The 17,646-nt window shown below is 41.1% G+C and overlaps 2 protein-coding genes and 1 pseudogene across 2 annotated transcripts in view; 2 read left to right on the top strand and 1 right to left on the bottom strand.

The window, feature by feature from the left end:
- Positions 1 to 287: 287 nt before the first annotated feature.
- On the bottom strand, positions 288 to 10,889 carry LOC138082082 (nitric oxide-associated protein 1). The gene is made up of 7 exons (XM_068975322.1): positions 9,654 to 10,889; positions 8,583 to 8,747; positions 7,701 to 7,906; positions 4,808 to 4,939; positions 3,443 to 3,559; positions 827 to 947; positions 288 to 552 (listed from the first exon to the last, which is right to left on the bottom strand). The coding sequence occupies exons 1-7, from the start codon at positions 10,798 to 10,800 to the stop codon at positions 356 to 358; spliced, it is 2,085 nt and encodes a 694-aa protein (XP_068831423.1). The 5' UTR covers positions 10,801 to 10,889; the 3' UTR covers positions 288 to 355.
- Positions 10,890 to 11,895: 1,006 nt separating this feature from the next.
- The window catches only part of POLR2B (RNA polymerase II subunit B), a 49,489-nt gene continuing 43,738 nt past the window's right edge, over positions 11,896 to 17,646 (top strand). Inside the window, exons 1-2 of the mRNA XM_068975321.1 lie at positions 11,896 to 11,977; positions 15,143 to 15,215. Of these exons, the coding sequence (XP_068831422.1) occupies positions 11,959 to 11,977; positions 15,143 to 15,215 (92 nt within the window). The 5' untranslated portion in view covers positions 11,896 to 11,958. The remainder of the gene's footprint in view (positions 11,978 to 15,142; positions 15,216 to 17,646) is intronic.
- Positions 12,162 to 13,462, top strand: LOC138082216 (vesicle transport protein SFT2A pseudogene; annotated as a pseudogene).

The following is a 17,646-nucleotide window of genomic DNA, read 5'->3' on the forward strand; positions in this document are numbered from 1 at the left end:
TCTCTCATTTAAGCCAGCATATTTTAGAGAAAACTTTCTGCCATTTTCTCTCAAGCCAACTGCTAAGCTGCTCTTTCAACTAGATTCTAAATGAGAAGTGCCATCTGGTCTCAATAACAAATACTAGCAGAACTCTCTTTTAGGTATGTTTGAATCACAGATACACACATGTTTGTACTCTACTAAAAAAAATAATGTGTTTACAAACTCAATTCATTAAAAAGAGGCATGGTCCTTGGTAGTTTAAAGAGGATGAGGGGGCTTTATTATAGCAGTATTTAATAAAATGCGGTGTGATGCACACAGAATGTTCTATATAGTTCATCTTCAATGTGAACAGGTCAGCTTCACGTATCTATCTTTTCTTCTTCAGGTTGTACACAAGAGCAGGAGGCCTTTTGGTTTTATACGCCACACTTCCCTTGATGCGCTTTCCTTTGATGTTAACTATATGTGGCAAGAGAGGGCGCCGGACTGTCAGAACTGTTCCTTGAGGTGTATAGCCTCGGAGGGTCAGTGTGTCCTTAAACTGTGGTGTTACTGCTACCCAACCTATGCGGCCACATGAAAAAACACAGACGGTGTTAGCAACCATCCTATTAAAAACACCAAACACAGCTCCAGATGGAGACCCAAGGGAGGCTACTGCTGCCTCACTCTTTTTTAAAAAGCATCCATGCGTTTGTGAAAATGCACAGATTCATTTTCAGAGCAGGTTGCATCTTATGGATGATCTAGCATGTATTTCTTAAAATATTTGGCTTATGTCAGTTAAGGCAGATCTGTATAAAAATAAGATAAACTCTTGTGCTTGGTGTAAAATTACCTGCAGAGGAGAACTTGATGTCAGCCACTGCTTCAGATTCCCCAAGTCCTTCATCTAATGTGATGTCTTCAGCAACAAGAGGAGGAAATCCTGCCATTCTTTCTTCTCCACCTATTGGTACCTTCCATTGGGAGAAGATAAAGTTATTTGGAAATTCAAATGAAACCCCTGATAACTTTAAAATTAAGTAAGGCAGTGATAAGATAATACCGTACAGGTATCAAAAATAAAACCATTAAACTATTACAGGCCTGTCTGGACACACAGGTTAATCCCTGCCTCATTAGAAATCAAGGGTACATGGATAATGGTTAATATCAGCTCTATCTTTACAGGTGTTTCCATGTATTGGAAATAAGTGGATAATAATTTACCTATTTATTAACGGATTTCTGTTTATCACTAAGAACACAAACATAGACGTTACAGTATGGTCCCTGCTCCCAAGGAGATCAGAAGGTGGAAATAGCAAGTAAACAAAAGGTAAGAAATGTAATGAGAGGCAATCTGTTAAGTACTGTGGTTGTGAAAGGAATAATGAATGTGGCTTGGTCAAGTAAAACCATTAATAAGCGGAATTTTGAAAAAGAGATTAGTTACTCAGTGTTGAAAGGTATTCTGAGTAACGTACAGACACAAAAATTGGAAAAAGGATGATGAGTTTAGAGAATTGTAGTTTAACTGTGCAGAGTGTGTTATGTGTGTGTATTAGTGACGAGGCTTTCAGTTTCGACTTCTCAGTAATGTGGAACTAACAAGGAATTATAAGCAGGAAAGAAAAAAGAATGGAAAAGAATACTGGGAGCTGCTTTATATTTTGGTAAAACCTGTATACTGCAGGATTTGTCAACCTCAGCACTATTGACCTTTTGAGCCAAATAATTTTTTGTTGGGGGAGGCTGTCTTGTGCATTGCACAATTTTTAGCAGCCTCTACCCAGTGTCCATCAGGTTGTGAAAACAAAACTGTCTCCAGGCTTTGCCAAATGTTGCCTTGAGGTAAGAGTCAAGCCTGGTTGAGAACTACAGCTGTAGTGGGGTGGGGGTGGGAGGAGACAGTAAAACTGGAGTCTAGATTATACCTCATAATCTCAGAAAGCAGGCTACAGTTTGGACTGAGGCTGGTCTCAGTGATGATTAGGAGGCAGGACTGACTTTGACTTGGGAGATGAATGAAAACCAGAAGGCAAGGCAGAAGCACAGAGCGGCCCAAGAAACTGTCTGTATGATGAGGGGAGAGAAGCCTGGGTGTTGCTTTGAGAAGTATCAGTGAGTCCACCCTGAAGACTACACAGATACACGAAGGTAGAGCCCTCCCCTCAAATCCTGCATGTGTCTGGAGCATCAACTTTAGGCCCGTTATTTCAGTGGAGTCTTAATTTCACTCTGGCTTTTTTAGTCCAGAGAGAAAGAAGCATTTATTTCTCAAGTCAGGTTGGTCTTATTCTGGTTGAAGGGCAGGTGTGCGTTTTGACTTATTTTTCATTGTATGAACATTCATTAATGTAAATCACATTGGATGCACCTGGTATTTTTGCAGGAGCTATGTCCCAACCCCCTCCTCATCACCACAAACACACAGCAGTGACAGCGGTGTCCTGGCACTGGATCTTCTCCACAACCTCATGGTGTGGTCACAACAGACGGAAGTAAAGGAAACTTGCCTAAAGTCACACAGCTTCACTAAGTGGTGGAGCAGAGTAGGATATGAACCCAGCCTAGCTCCAGTGATCTTAACCATCATACACTACAGGCTAGCCAACAGTGTGTACACAGGTCTGGTTAAAGAGCTGTAAACAGGCCCCAGTCTCCGGTGAACACGGAACAATTTCAGTGGCAAAGAAAGGGCACAGCAGGGACTGAAGAGGATGGGAGGTGAGGAGCAGGAATCAGCTTGATTGTAAAGAAGAGGAAGGAGTGGGACACTGAGTTTTGTTTTGTTTCTGAAAGAGAAATTTTCACACACTGCTTAACAGGTCAAAGGAAGGATCAAGTAAGCAGGAGAGAAGACGTACGATAGTCTCTAAGTGTCTGTTGAGTAAGAACCTGGGAGGAGAGCTTTTCTACCCAGACAAGGGCTTCTAAGCTCAGCACTACTCACACGAGGACCAGATAATTCCCTGTTGTGAGGGGCTTCCCTGTGCATGCATTCTGTTTAGCATCATCTCTGGCCTCCACCCACTACATGCCAGTAGCATCACCCAATTGTGAGAAAATCCAACGTCTCCTCACTCACATTATCCAGCGCAACTTTTTGAAATGATGTGACCACTGGGCAGTTGAAAAGTGGCTAGTGCAAGTAAAGAACTAAATTTTAAAGTTTATTTAATTTTAATTAACTTATTGAAATAGCCACATGTGGCTACCATACTGGACAGTGTCACCCAGAGAAAACCCAGCTCTGTCAGTATCCCGGGGTCAGTCCAATCCAACATCCCTTTTCTTATCAGAGCCCGTCTCACTTTATAGCCAAGATCCTCAAGGTGAACAAGGTCAGAGAGAGCTAGCTGATGGTGTAACAAAGATGGTTCTGTCCAACAAAGGCTTTTTATCAGGGCTGTGGGACTACCAGGGTGTATTAACCTAACTAGTCAACCATCAAATCATGTTGGCTCACCTTCAGTAGCGTATGACCTGCGTGCTTCTGATATATAGTATCCGCCTTGTCCAACGAAGTAATGTGAACAGGAAGGAAGTTGGAAGCCACAACTGTAAACCAAGCTGACTGATTTCCCTTAAGAAAGGAAGAAAGAACTTATCTGTACAATGAAAACTCGGAAAACCAGCACATTACAAGGTACATTTATAAAATCTGGGGAATTCCCTGGCAGTCCATTCCTGAGTGCTGTGTGATTCTACTGCAGTGGCCCTGGGTTCAAGCTCTGTTTGGGGAACCAAGGTCCTGCAAACTATGTGGTGTGGCCAAAAAAAAAAAAAAAGGGAAGGTAGGAAAAGCATGGCAGAAGCCATGCACTTACACCCATGTAAATAAACCTATGATACCTTATATATACTTCGTGGATACTTAAATGTCTATTTTTATGAAAAACAAATGAAAATACCATCTGCTTTAATCGTCCCTGTATAAAGTTTGGTTTAAAATGTTAACATTGAAAAAAAAAAGTTAACATCGTATGATCTCTAAAAATGTAGGTAAGGTTTAAAGTGTGAGAAGAGTTGATCATTGGAAAAAACTCTGATGCTGGGAGGGATTGGGGGCAGGAGGAGAAGCGGACGACTGAGGATGAGATGGCTGGATGACATCAGGGACTCGATGGATCTGAGTCTGAGTGAACTCTGGGAGATGGTGATGAACAGGGAGGCCTGGCGTACTGCGATTCATGGGGTCGCAAAGAGTCGGACACGACTGAGCGACTGAACTGAACTGAACTGAAGGCCAACTTTTCAACAAAGTATGAACAAACAGAAATCCAAGATGTGTGCTAAGGCAGTGGCCCACAGGTGGCACGGAGTGTTGTTGGACATACCCGGCTTTCATTTTCCATTTTTCTGCTCACTTTGGCAAAAATGGGGAGCAGTTCTATAGATGCTCTAAAGTCTCTAAATGATGCTATGTAAATGAATACCAAACCAAAAAAATACATGTATAAAAGTATACGTGTCATCGGATATAGAGTGTGGAATTAATTTAATGCCATATTAACCCTGCCCTTAAACGTATGCCCTCTGATTTCCACAGAAAAGAATACCACAGGAGAGGGAAACTACCTTTTAATGTCAAGCTATATGGGACATTCAGCTGTTTTGTGAAGACAATTTTTTTTAAGACCTATTACTTTTTCCCACCATTTCATTATCTCAGGTTTCTATTACAGACATTTTAAAACACACACTTAAAGGATCTCAACCCCAACACAGTCATGACTTAGTTATCAGCATTTTGCTAGTCTTGATAATATCTGCTTGCTTAAAGTAAATCCCCAAAATAAAGTCATTTTTCAATGGTACAGACTTTCCTTACCTTCAGAAAATCTATGCGGCCTAAGGCACCCAAAAATAGAACCATTCCTGGTTTTAGCATAAAAGTTCTTGGAATAATGGAATGTGTTGGCAATACAATATTTACTTCTTTTTCTGTTAGAAGACTTAAAATCTGTAAAGCAAAGTGCAGATTTTTTTTGAGAACTACTTTCAATGAACATATGCTATATCGTGCTTTACCCATAAGATAACAAGTTATATTCAAGGCTTCACAATACATCAAAGTATGTCTTCCAGAATTTGCTGCACATAAAATTCATAGCTTCTTTCTGTTTCATGGAATCAATTTATAGTTGGCTCTACTCTTGTTTCACAACTTAAGTAATGGCAGTATACAGGTGTATGAAACAACAGCATCCTCTGAATTCTGTCAAATTTGGTGTGATCTGAACACATTGATGATTCAGTCCCAGGATAGAAAAATATGTTCCCTTGTCAAGGCTTCTAGGGAGCAGCAATTCTCAGGTAATGCTAAGGTAATATGCTATGTTTTGTCCTCGTGGCAGCTATGCATGCATTAAATCAGAGTGATCACCCCATTCTAGGCTCAAGTAAAAAGCTTGAAGAACCTTTTCTAAATTCCAGTATTCACTTTCCTTATTTCCTACAAATATTCAGCAAAACAAAACAAAACAACAACAACAAAAACACAAAGGTATGGATCCTGTGATTTCTGAGGATGAAGATTCCTAAGTAGACTAGAGAAAATGGAAAAGAAAAGCCAGGAAGTACAAGATTCTGGTGAGACTAAAATCAAAATCTGACTAAAAAATTCAAGAAAGTAAAAAAATGGCTTTATGTGAACTTGTCTCTTAAAGAAAAGTAAGAAGAAAATTAAAAAAAAAATGTAATATCTAGGGAGACTTGAAAGAAAATACGTAAAGAGGTGGCAAGTAGTTTTCTTCAGTACTTGTGTTTAAAAAGCCCATTTAAAGCCCCTGGCAGGAGGGAATTACTTTAACCCTTTTAGCAAATACCCTCATACTTCCATTTTACAACAGAGTTCCTTGCTTTAGCTTGGGAAACACTGGTTCAAGGCATTAAATAAATATATCAATAAACAGACAGAATCAAACTGCCTGAGAGAACTTTTGTATCTAAAAACTTGAGGGTCTCACTGCTGGCTATAGGAGTTAGCAAATTCTTGCCTTTTTGACCAGTTGACAAGAGGGTATACCTGACTAAAGGAACTGCTATCCCTGACCTGCTGCTGCTGCTAAGTCGCTTCAGTCATGTCATTGCCCGTGTCTGACTCTGTGCAACCCCATAGACAGCAGTCCACCAGGCTCCTCCATCCCTGGGATTCTCCAGGCAAGAACACTGGAGTGGGTTGCCATTTCCTTCTCCAATGCATGAAAGTGAAAAGTGAAATTGAAGTCGCTTAGTCATGTCCAACTCTTAGCGACCCCATGGACTGCAGCCTACCAGGCTCCTCCGTCCATGGGATTTTCCAGGCAAGAGTACTGGAGTGGGGTGCCATTGCCTTCTCCATGTCATTGCCCTAATTGAGCCTAAAAGTTAAATATGAGTGGGTAAAGTTAAAGTGATAGAACATTACTAGGAAGCAGTAGTAATGTTTGGTAGTAGTAGGAGCCAGTTTCCTAAGCTGAAGCAAGGAACTCTGTTGTGAAATGGAAGTATTAGGGTCTCTGCTAAAAGGGTTAAAATATTTCTTTCCTACACGTGCTTTTTCAAACACAAATACTGAAGAAAACTACTTGCCACCCCCTTAACATTTTCTTTCGAATCTTCCGAGATATTACATTAAAAAAATTTTCCTTTTTATTTTTCTTTAAGAAACAGGTTTGCAAAAGATTTTTAGCCATTTTTTTTACTTTTTCAAATTTTTATTTATTTTTTATTTAAAAAATTTTTATTTTTACTTTATTTTACAATACTATATTGGTTTTGCCATACATTGACATGCATCCGCCACGGGTGTACATGAGTTCCCAATCATGGACCCCCCCTCCCTCGAATTTTTAAAATCAGATTTTAATTTAAATCTTAGCAAATTCTTATACTCCTTGGCTTTTTCTTTACTTTGTGAAGTTCTGAATTGCTAAGGGAGTAAAGATTGGACATAAACAATGAGTTGACCCTATTCTAAATTAGGTTCATCTGATCAGGCACCTACTTAAGAAATTTAGTACTTTGTGTCACTTTTTCAAGAACAAAAACAAATTAGAACTCATGCTGGAAAGTGTCCTGTGTTCATAGCCTATTCTCAGAATAGCTCCAGGAAATGAAGACAAATCATCCGGATTATGTCAGCACAGTCCCCATGTTTGCAGGATGAATTAATGAAAGAGAAGAAAAGCGTAGAGTAAGAAAGAGAGGACATTATACTTTAAAACATTTCGATGTCTGGCAAAGGGACCGAGGCATTACATTTATTCCATACACCTTTGGGGAACAATAAGTACAAAGTATGTACAGGGAGACTGCCCAGCTAAATATAAATAGCAGGTCAAAGATCAAATGGGTGACCTTGGGACATGAAGTGACACTGCTTTAGCTGAGGGTGAGTCCCTCCTTACTTCAGGTCAAGGTGGGTGCACCTCTTGGTGAATATGTTATAGAGGGAATTCAAGCATGGCACAGGTGGCTGGGACTGCAGTGATGTTTATGATTTCTTCCAACCTTAAAATCTAGGATTCTGTAAATATTTCTCTAAGGTAAAAACCACAAAGATAGAAATAGGTTGTCAGAAGTGACGCCTACCAAATGGCATATAGATTCACCAAGGAAACAGTTTGATGAATAAATCAGAACTGAGTCTAAAATGAAAGGATGCCTTTTTTTCTTTTGCTGATTAAAATAGTACTCCTGCACTTGAAAGTTAATGTTTCTAGAAGACATGAAATACATACACAATTTTCTTTTGTAATTCCAGGGGTGTCATAAAACCAGTGGGCATCTTTCACATCTTCTGGGGTCAGTTCTACTCGTTTGGTGGATTTATCTGCAGCCAGAACAGGTTCATTTCCCATGTCAAAGGCAAATGAATCTGCATCAAATTCAAAGGCAGCTTTATCCTTCTGTGCTTCTGAATATGAGAATGTTCTTCCAACCCTTCCTAGAACAAGTTATACTGAAGTTAGTAGTCACTCCTGTAAAGGTTTTGACTCATAGTTTTTATGTTTGCTTCAAACAAGTTACTAAGACTAACTGGTGTTTGGAAGGAAGTGAGACTACAATGATACTTTTGCTCTGTTTCTAAATGTAGCTGGAGTCAGACTCTTGTAATGATGAAATGCGAGTGGCTGGCTGTGCACATTAGGTGGAGGGGAAATCAGTTTTTTGTAAATTAAGGTTGGAAAGAGATAATAAGGAAAGGGGGACAATCCAATTTAAAACTGTTACAGTTCAACAACGTGTATGGTCTGCAAGGAGTGGGCTGGTATCTTAATGCAAATGGTTCTACTTCTAACAATAGCCAGATAGGCTGCTGCTGCTGCTAAGTCGCTTCAGTCGTGTCGGACTCTCTGCGACCCCATAGACGGCAGCCCCGTCCCTGGGATTCTCCAGGCAAGTTATTCACATTTCCTTTCCTGGATTTCTTCAAGTATCTACCATCTCAATTTTCCCATTGCAATGAATTCTGGACTTCCAAACAGTAGCCTTGCCTCTAAAAGGTTTCTATGTTCTAAAAAGAGGGAGTGTCTCTTCCCATAAAAAACTGGCTAGCCCTCGAGAACTGTATTTCAAGATGCTCAGCAAAAAATTCTAGTTTTCCTATAGAAGACACTTACCTACTAAATAACCATGCTTTTTTAAGAGATTCAGTTTATTTTGTTCTTGTTGACTAAGATCTTCTTCTGCTTCAGTTGCATCTCTTTTAAGCCTTTTTTGCCTTTGAAACATTCTGTAAGGAGTTGGGTTACAAATAGGAAACTTCAGAAGGTTTAACGTAGTACCTGAAATACCAAATACATACACTGTTATAAACATTGTACAGGAAAATGGAATAAAACATTTAAGAGGATCTGTACCATCTTGAGTACTGTGGTTATTAATCCTAACTTTCATGACAACCCTCTACAAAATTATTCTTACTTTACAGATAAGGCAATAGGCTCAAAGACTGGCTCACAGGCTCAACTAGGATCTGAATGCCAAATCTACAGGCCTGATCTCTTTCCATCTTCTGCATACTGCTAACCGGTATAAAAAGCATTTCTGTATATAAGTCTCCCAAAGTCCAGGACAGAGAATACAGTTTACCAAGCAAAGTTAAACACTGGTTTCAAAGGAACAAATGAACTAGTTCATTTTGCCAACTGTTACATAAAAACAGGTCACAGAAGGATTCATTCTGCAATTACTACAGATGTTTCTTGAAGCCACAAAGTTGACTTTTATTTTCAACGAAGCCACACATCATATTGCATCAGTGAATTATTCATAGGTTAAATCTATAGAATTCTCATGAGTAAACTCAAGATATGAAGAGTAAGACTGAGGGATGGAAGGAGGCTTTTCTCCACAAAGTAAAAGGACTTTCTGGAGAAACTTACAAAAGACTAAGGGAAATCTTCAAGAGAGCAAACACTGCTTTGTCCTCTGGTTCACCTACAGTGCTTAGGACGGTGGCTTGAACATAGGAATACTCCACTGAGTATTCTATTGAAAAGTTACTACAACATATACTGAATTTGCAAGCACTAAGCTGCCACGGAAGAGAAATGTGAACAAAGTAGGTAGAGAATTTTTAAAGGGAAGCCTCCCATTAGCCCCTGATGGACATTAAGGAAGAATACATGACTAGGAGGGTGAATCACGATCAGACTACCAGCTTCTCAGAAAACGAAGGGGTCGCTCACCAGGCCAAGGAGAGATGGTGGCCCTGTCGATAGCTTCAGCGCCCTTGGCGATGCAATAATCGGACTCCAGAAGCGTATTGAAAAGAGTGGACTTGCCAGCGTTGGTTGCGCCAACCAGGTAGACGTCGCCGCGGTAGCGCCAGGAGCGCTGGAGCGCGGAAATCAACTCCTCAACTCCATAACCAGTCTTGGCGCTGATGAGCCGCACGTCTCTGAGAACCGTGCTGGACTTCGACGGAAGATTCGCATTGTCCTCCCCGCCCCGTGGCCGGTTCCCACTGGGACGTTGAGCTCTTTGGTAGCCGCGGGGCGGCAGGAGCCCGGCGCCAATACATTCGTCCCACAGTCGCTCCCGGAGCCGCTGCCTGTAGTTGGGAGTGTCTTGGGGCAGCAGGTCCAGCTTGTTTCCCAGCACGATCAGTTGCTTGGGGCCCACCAGGGCGGGCAGGTGGGGCAGCAGGGTGTCGGGCAGATCCAGTAGGTCCACCATGTACAGTACAAGAGCTGGCTCGGGCCGCCGCAGCGCGGCGCTCACCAGCTCCAGGAACTGTCCCTGGCTCACCTGAAGGCGCAGGGCGCGCCGGTGATGCACCAGCAGCCAGCAGCGCTGGCATACAGTTCGCTCCAGCCCCCCTTCCTCCGCCAACGCGCTGTTAAACTTCTCGCTGGGTAGGTAGCCGGGAACGCCGGGGTCCTGGCAGTGCAGCTCCGCACCGCACCCGGAACAGTTCTGGCCGCTGGGCGGCACCGTCGGGTCCGGGTGCCCCACCACTTGGTGTACCCGCCGGCCGGCGCCTAACTTCTGCTGCCGCCTCACCTCTCGCTGCTGCTCTATCCGTCTCTTCTCCTCCTCCTGCCGCTGCTGCAGCTCCCGCAGCTGGTCCTGGAGGGTCGCTTCCGACTCTGAATCCAGGACGTACTCAGGGAACAGAAAACTCTCCTCCAGGTCAGCCCCTCCTGGGTTACCCCCAGTCGCCGTCGCGCCACGACGAAGGCCACGTCCCAGGCCCGCTGGGTGTCGGGAGGAGTAATCGGTAGCGCATCTCCTCTCGAGGAGCGTCTCCCGGACGCCGTTACGCGCTACAGCGGGAGTGGGTCCCCTCAAGAAGCCGCAGAGAAGCCTGCGAGCTAGGCGCGCGGGCAGCATGAGAAATGCAGGTGTGGGCAAAGGGGCGGAGCCACCTTTTCGCTTGCACTGTGGCCCCAGACGAACGTAAAACAGCAGAGACAAGCCGGGAGTACCTGAGAGCCGTCTTTCGTCAGCGTGAAGCTCCTCCTTCCACGTCTAATCTCGTGAGTTCTCGCGATGAAGGGTCTGTGGCCCAGAAACCTACTTAAAGTGATACCGGGGACTTAGATTAGAAAGTGAAAGCGAAGTCTGTCGGTCAGTCGTGTCTGACTCTTTGCGACCCCGTGGCCTGTAGCCTACCAGGCTTCTCCGTCCATGGGATTCTCCAGGCAAGAATACTGGAGTGGGTTACCCTTTCCTTCTCCAGGGGATCTTCCCGACCCAGGGATCGAACCCGGGTCTCCCGCATTGGGGGCAGACGCTTTAACCTTTGAGCCACCAGGGGAGCCCTAGTCGGTCGAATAGGCTAGTTAGTGAGGGTTTATCAACTTTCAGGCTTGTTTAACGCGCTGTCCCTGGCACCACCTGCTGTTAAAGGAATCACATTGTTAGGAGCTACGTGTTTGTCTTTAGAACTGGCAAATTAAAAATCGAATGTCGCAGACTTACAGCCACAATTAAAACCTTTTATTAATACATCTTGGCTTTTTTCGGGTATCATCATTCGTGCAACAGCATTAAAATCACATTTCTTAAACATTTAAAAAATATGACGCATAACTGATGTACACAAATCCTTGTTAAAAGTTTCGTGTTTTAAAATCTTTGGAACTGAAAAAAATAGAGCACGGCGACAATTAAACCTTTTATTATTAAATCTTTCTTTCTCTTTTTGGTGCCATTATTTGTGCAACAACACTAGAAAACAAAGCTTCATTGGCAGGAGCCAACTCGGAGACCGTAAGCAACGGTCCTCCCACTCCAAGAACAGGAAACCTCAACTCACAAACCGCGCATGTGCAATACTAACCCTTAACCACGTTTTCCCCCTTGCCCTTCGCGCAGGCGCAGACCTTAATTGGAGCCTTTGTGGGCGGGGCTTCGTGTGGGACGCAGAGTATTCTGGGAACGCCGGAGACGGAAATTACTTCGCCTCACTTTGCTGTGGTCGGTGGCAGCTACGCGTCTTTCTGTGTGTGATTTCTAGATTGACGGGTTCGGGAACCGTTTGCCAAGATGTACGACGCGGACGAGGGTAGGTGACCAGTCAGGGCACTCCTCGGCGACACATTTACGGGGGGGAAACGTGGGGAGTTGGACGAATGAAGGATTTACGGCCCCCTCCCCAGCCTCCCCCACCACGTCCCCAGTCGTTTCCCTACATCCCCAGGTCGGATCCGAGATTTTGAGAGGTGGAGGGTGCGGGGAACGTAGCCTTTATGATCTCGGTCAGGGGGACTCTTGTTCTCTTGGTTGAATCTGACACTCCCTTCCCGTATTGAAAGTAGCCTGAAGAACCATAGGACAGGTGTAGTTGTTTTGATTTCGTCTGAAGCAGAGCTCCTTTTCAAATTTACGTAAAGGCCAGAGCTAGTGGATTTGTTGCATAGTTTTTGAGCGTCGGCCTTTGCCAAACATGGTGCTGCTGCTGCTGCTGCTAAGTCGCTTCAGTCGTGTCCGACTGTGCGACCCCATAGACGGCAGCAGGTTCTGGTAATACCCCGCGGACAAAGAATATAGTTTCTCTCTCTTTCTGTGTGTGTGTGTGTGTGTGTGTTTACATGTAGAAATCTTAGTCATGAGTAGTGTATTTTCATTGTATATTTTTAATGCTCCCTCTTCTATTTTCCACAACTCCTTTTTCAGAGTTCATTTTCTTCTAGCTCCCAACCTCCTGGTTGCCCCTCACTCTTGCGTTCCTTCACTTACTTCATGGAGAAAATAGAAGCAGAAACTTAAGGTCTGCTGTTTAAACTTGTGTCCCATTTTTATCTTGCATCTAGAAATTTATTAGTATCATTGTATTCTTTTTCTTCTATTTGCGAAAAAATTCCCCAAAAAATCTTAGCTTAATTTTTTAGTAGGTGATATAGTCTTGTTCCTCACAAGCTAGAAGACATAAAAAATGTTAAAAGGGATAAATGATCAATAAATATAAAACTAACTTCATTATTACGGCTCCTTTTCCAGCTTTATTAGCTTCTCCTGTGTGCCTGTGATAATAACATCTAGTGTGTCATCAAAACTAGAAATCTCTAAGCTGATTTAGATACCTTAGTTTTTTTTACCCCGCCAGGACAAGGAGGAACAGGGCCTGACCCTACAGGTCCTTGATGCCTCATCCCTTAGTTTCAACACCAGGCTGAAGTGGTTTGCCATGTGTTTCGTCAGTGGCATCTTCTTCTTCATCCTTGGAACTGGATTGCTGTGTCTCCCTGGAGGCATAAAGCTTTTTGCAGTGTTTTATACCTTTGGAAATACTGCTGCCTTAGCCAGTACATGCTTTTTAATGGGACACGTGAAACAACTGAAGAAAATGTTTGAAACAATGAGATTGCTTGCAACAGTTATGCTTTTGTGTTTCGTGCTCACCCTGTGCACTGCTCTTTGGTGGCATGAGAAGGGACTGGCTGTATTATTCTGCAGATTGCAGTTCCTTTCGATGACCTGGTATAGTCTGTCATACATTCCATATGCAAGGGATGCAGTAATTAAATGCTGTTCTTCTCTCCTGAGCTGAAAACTCTTTGAAAAGAAGGAGACTGTTTGAAAAGACCTTTTGAAAGTCGATGTTCTGTTTTTGGTGAAGTGGCCTTTTCCTGTTACAGTGATCACTCCAGAACAACTGCACTGACCATCTAAGACCATTTTGTATACTGATAAAGTTACATACCCATTAAACTGTTAAGTGCTTGTGACAGTAAATTCATTATGTGCCATTTGTACGCTCTTTCAGAGACAAGGATATTTTAATCATTGCCAATTGCAAATGATTTTTAGCCAATTTTTAAATCTTTTCTAAACAGCATTTGAAATGTAAATATTTAAGGATTAAACCTTCACTGCAAGATATAATCAACTTTTTTGGTGGTTTTACATGTTTACATTAAAAAATATCTTTTTAAAATAAAAATGTTTTATTTAAAAAATAAATAAAAATACCTTTTTAAAATAAAACCTTTAAATGTGAAAGTTTTACTTTAAGCATTGCTTTATTGTATGTAACAAAAATAATGTAGAAATCTTCATAATTTCATAATAAACCCACACTTGGAAAAAATTAAAAAAAAAAAAGACGAGACTAATATTAGGACCAATGCACACTGATTTTTCAAATGCCCCGTTGCACACATGACTATTGCTGTATGACTACCCCAAAATTTGGGTGCTTAGAAATTATTTAACATGTTCATGAATTAAGTGGGCTAGGAATTTGGGCAGAACATAGTAGGAATGGCTTGACTGTTGACTGATGTCAGTGGTTGGCAGACAGAAAGGCTGAATATTGACAGCTGGGGATTGTGATCTGGAGTGTTTACTCACACTCTGCGTTCAGTGCATCTGGCATCTAGCCTAGGAAAATTCAAGGACTAGGATTGATGAATGGAACATCTCTGAGTGGCTTCTCTGTTTAGGCTTTCTCACCTAAGTATACCAGCCTTAGAGTAATAGGGCTTCTTAGTCACAGGTCCAAATGTAAGTATTTCAGCAAACAAGGTGGAATTGGGTTGCTTTTCCTGATCTAAAGCTTCTAAAATTGTGTAACATTGGTTCAACTGTATTCTCTTAGTTATGGGAGATTCAAAAACCCATCTAGAATCAAGGGGAAGAAGCATAGACCAACCTCCCCCACCCTTATATCTTGATGGTAGGAGTGTTAAAATCACTTTATAAAAGAACATGTAAAATGGAAGATACATGTGGCCATCTTTGGAAAATATAGGCTGTCATCCCTGTCCATGTATGAAATGTTGCTGTAATAGACACTGCACCTTAACGTATTGCCCAGCTGTTGGAATCCTTTGCTGACTCCTGCCTCTTAGCCTAATCTCTGACTTTGGATCAGAGGACTGTGAGCTAGCTGTTAGTTATTATAATATATTTAGCTGTTAATAAGAGTTGCATGAGCTTTCTGGAGAGGATGGAACAGTTATAAATTCTTATGACTATGACTTGTACTGAACCTTTCTCATGAGACCTCTTTGTGAATTGGGAGAATACCTATGTGACCTAGACTCATGTGTACGTACATACATACATTATTTCATTACAATTCAAGTAATGATTGAGATTTTACAGAAACGGGGTAAAGCAGTTGTTTTTTATTTAGTATAAATGTGTTTCTGCTACCTCACATGATAGGAGTGAGATGTGAACTAGTAGTATTTATTGCAAGTGAGAATGATTTTTTTTTTTGCAGATATGCAATATGATGAAGATGATGATGAAATCACCCCAGATTTATGGCAAGAAGCTTGCTGGATTGTAATTAGGTAATGTTTTAGACCAAACTGAAAAAGTTTTAAAAGGCACTGTAAAGCATACGGTGATTTCCTGCTTATTCTTTGCTTGAAAATTAGATGTTTTATGTGAATAGGCTTCATGAGTGCTGGCTTGTTATTTATTTAAGTATCTAACTTTAACTTGCAAGGTATTTTGATTTATAGAAAAATTATGCAAGAATTCATGTATATACTTCACCTAGATTCTGTAAAGGTTAACATTATGCTTTGTTTTCTTTGCCTTATTCTTTTATCTATCTGCGTTTTTTTCTGAAATATTTGAGACTTAGTGACTTACCTAGGAATATTCTTTCATATAGTCATAATCTAAGTTATTAAAATAAGGAAATTAATTAATACAGTAATCTTATTTAACCTAGAGACCTTACCCAGATTTTGCTGGTGTCCCACTAAAGTTGTCTGGAACAAAACAAAAATTTTCTGATCCTGAATCCAACCTAAGATCATATATTATATTTAGTTTTCATGACTTATTCTTTTGTCTCCTATAACCTAGTACCGTTCCTTAGTCTTCCTCTTTGTTTTTGTTTTTTTTGGTTCTGAAACCCGCTATCTCTTCAAAGCATCCCATGGCCTCACTTGTTTTTTGACCTTGACATTTTTGAAGAATACAGGCTAATTACTTTTTAGACTGCCCCTCATTTTGGGTTTGTCTGATGCCCATAGTTGGATGATTACTTTTGGTAACAATGATGTTCTGCTCTCAGTGCATTATATCAGATGGCGTATGTTGCCTGTTTGTTACATTACTGGTGCTGTTAATTTGATTCCTTGATTTTCTCACTGTTTTAAATGGATAAAGTCATAACAGGTTGTATTTCAACCCACATTCCCATCCAAGTCTAAGTGTAATTAAGCTGTTAATAAAACTGAGCAAGAAGCCTTACATACAGGTAAGAAAAATAACTTTTAAGTAGTTAAGTCACTTCTTGCTATGTTAGGATGTAAAGTGCTACAATTCTCCTCTCTTACCAAAGTGACAGTTGCTTTATATATAGTAATATGATAATGCCTCAGCCTCTTCCCTTTTGAAGAATACATGCTTCTGGATTCTGCTAGTTGTGTTTGGAGTAAAACTGAAGCTTTGCTGAAGATTGTTTTGTTAAAAATGTATTGAGTTTATGGGATGTAAGTATGTATTTGTTTTTCCTATTAAACGTGGACTATAAACTTCATACTGAGACATTTACATCTTCTATGATTTTTAGTATTAAACACCAAGAGACATTTTTACTAGGAAACAGTAACCAGCTAGATGTTTGGAAGGTGCCTGTATTTGGTGATTGCCAGGGAGAAAGAATGTTTTGATCTTAGCCAAAAAAATAGTTTTCAACTTATGTGGCAAATTGCTGAAGGATTAAATATACTATTTGACAAGTCCTTGCATTTAACGTTTCTTACAGAATAAAATGTTGTTTGATTTTTACATTTTAATTGATTATAGATACTTTAACTATGGTGAGATGATGTTTTGTTTTTCCACTATTTGATATCAAGTGATCTTTCCCAGGCATTGTGAATGTGATAATACTTAATATCATAGTGAGTTTAGTAAGATGACTTCTTGTACATCAGTCATGGTAGTTATTATTTAGGCACTGTGTCTGACTCTTTTGTGATCCCATGGACTATAGCTTGCCAGGTTCCTTCTGTACATGAGATTTCCCAGGCAAGAATACTGGAGTGGGTTGCCGTTTCTTCTCCAGAGTATCTTTTTGATCAAGGGAAGGAACCGACATCTCTTGCATTGGCAGGCGAATTCTTTACAACTGAATCTGGGAATTCAGGGAACCCCATCATAGTAGTAGATACCATAAATAAGAACTATTCAAAATAACTTCATAAATAAGAACTATAGTTTAGGTGTTTAAAGGGTGGCATTCTAATGAGGTACTGTTCTGATGATTTGGGGAAAAGTAGCTATGGTTCAGCTTCCTGGGAGGATGAAACTTGTCCTTAGTTTTTTAAAAGATTTTTAATTGTAAATTGTCCATAAAAACCGTTGTTTACTTTACAGCTAGTGCCTTCCATGTGTCTCTTATATACCAGTGGCTGACTCAAATCGTTGTGAGAAATTTCTTTCCTGTTAGCTCACAGTCTCTACTGAAGGAAGTTACCTTCACCATTCTATAAATATTTATTTACTTTTATTTATTTATTTGGCTGTACCAGGTCTTAGTTGTGGCAGGCGGGAATTTTTAATTTTGGCCCATGAACTCTTAGTTGTGGCATGTGGGACCTAGTGCCCTGATGGGGGATCAAAACTAGCCCCCTGCATTGGGAGCATGGAGTCTTAGCCACTGGACCACCAAGGACGTGTGTGCCTCCATCATTTTTGAAGCTGTACCTTATATACGGGTGATTATTACTCTTTCTCTGCCATAGAGAACTTCTGATATTG

Source organism: Capricornis sumatraensis, chromosome 7, assembly GCF_032405125.1.
Source record: "Capricornis sumatraensis isolate serow.1 chromosome 7, serow.2, whole genome shotgun sequence".
Taxonomy (NCBI): Eukaryota; Metazoa; Chordata; class Mammalia; order Artiodactyla; family Bovidae; genus Capricornis; species Capricornis sumatraensis.

What these genes read in the sequence shown, in the direction of transcription:
- LOC138082082 (XM_068975322.1), bottom strand. Translation starts at nt 10,800, where the DNA reads ATGCTGCCCGCGCGCCTAGCTCGCAGGCTTCTCTGCGGCTTCTTGAGG. An exon ending in AAAGCATGGTTATTTAGTAG is followed by an intron (nt 7,907 to 8,582) that starts GTAAGTGTCTTC and finishes AACTTGTTCTAG; the next exon opens with GAAGGGTTGGAAGAACATTC. An exon ending in GAATTACAAAAGAAAATTGT is followed by an intron (nt 4,940 to 7,700) that starts GTATGTATTTCA and finishes TTTGCTTTACAG; the next exon opens with ATTTTAAGTCTTCTAACAGA.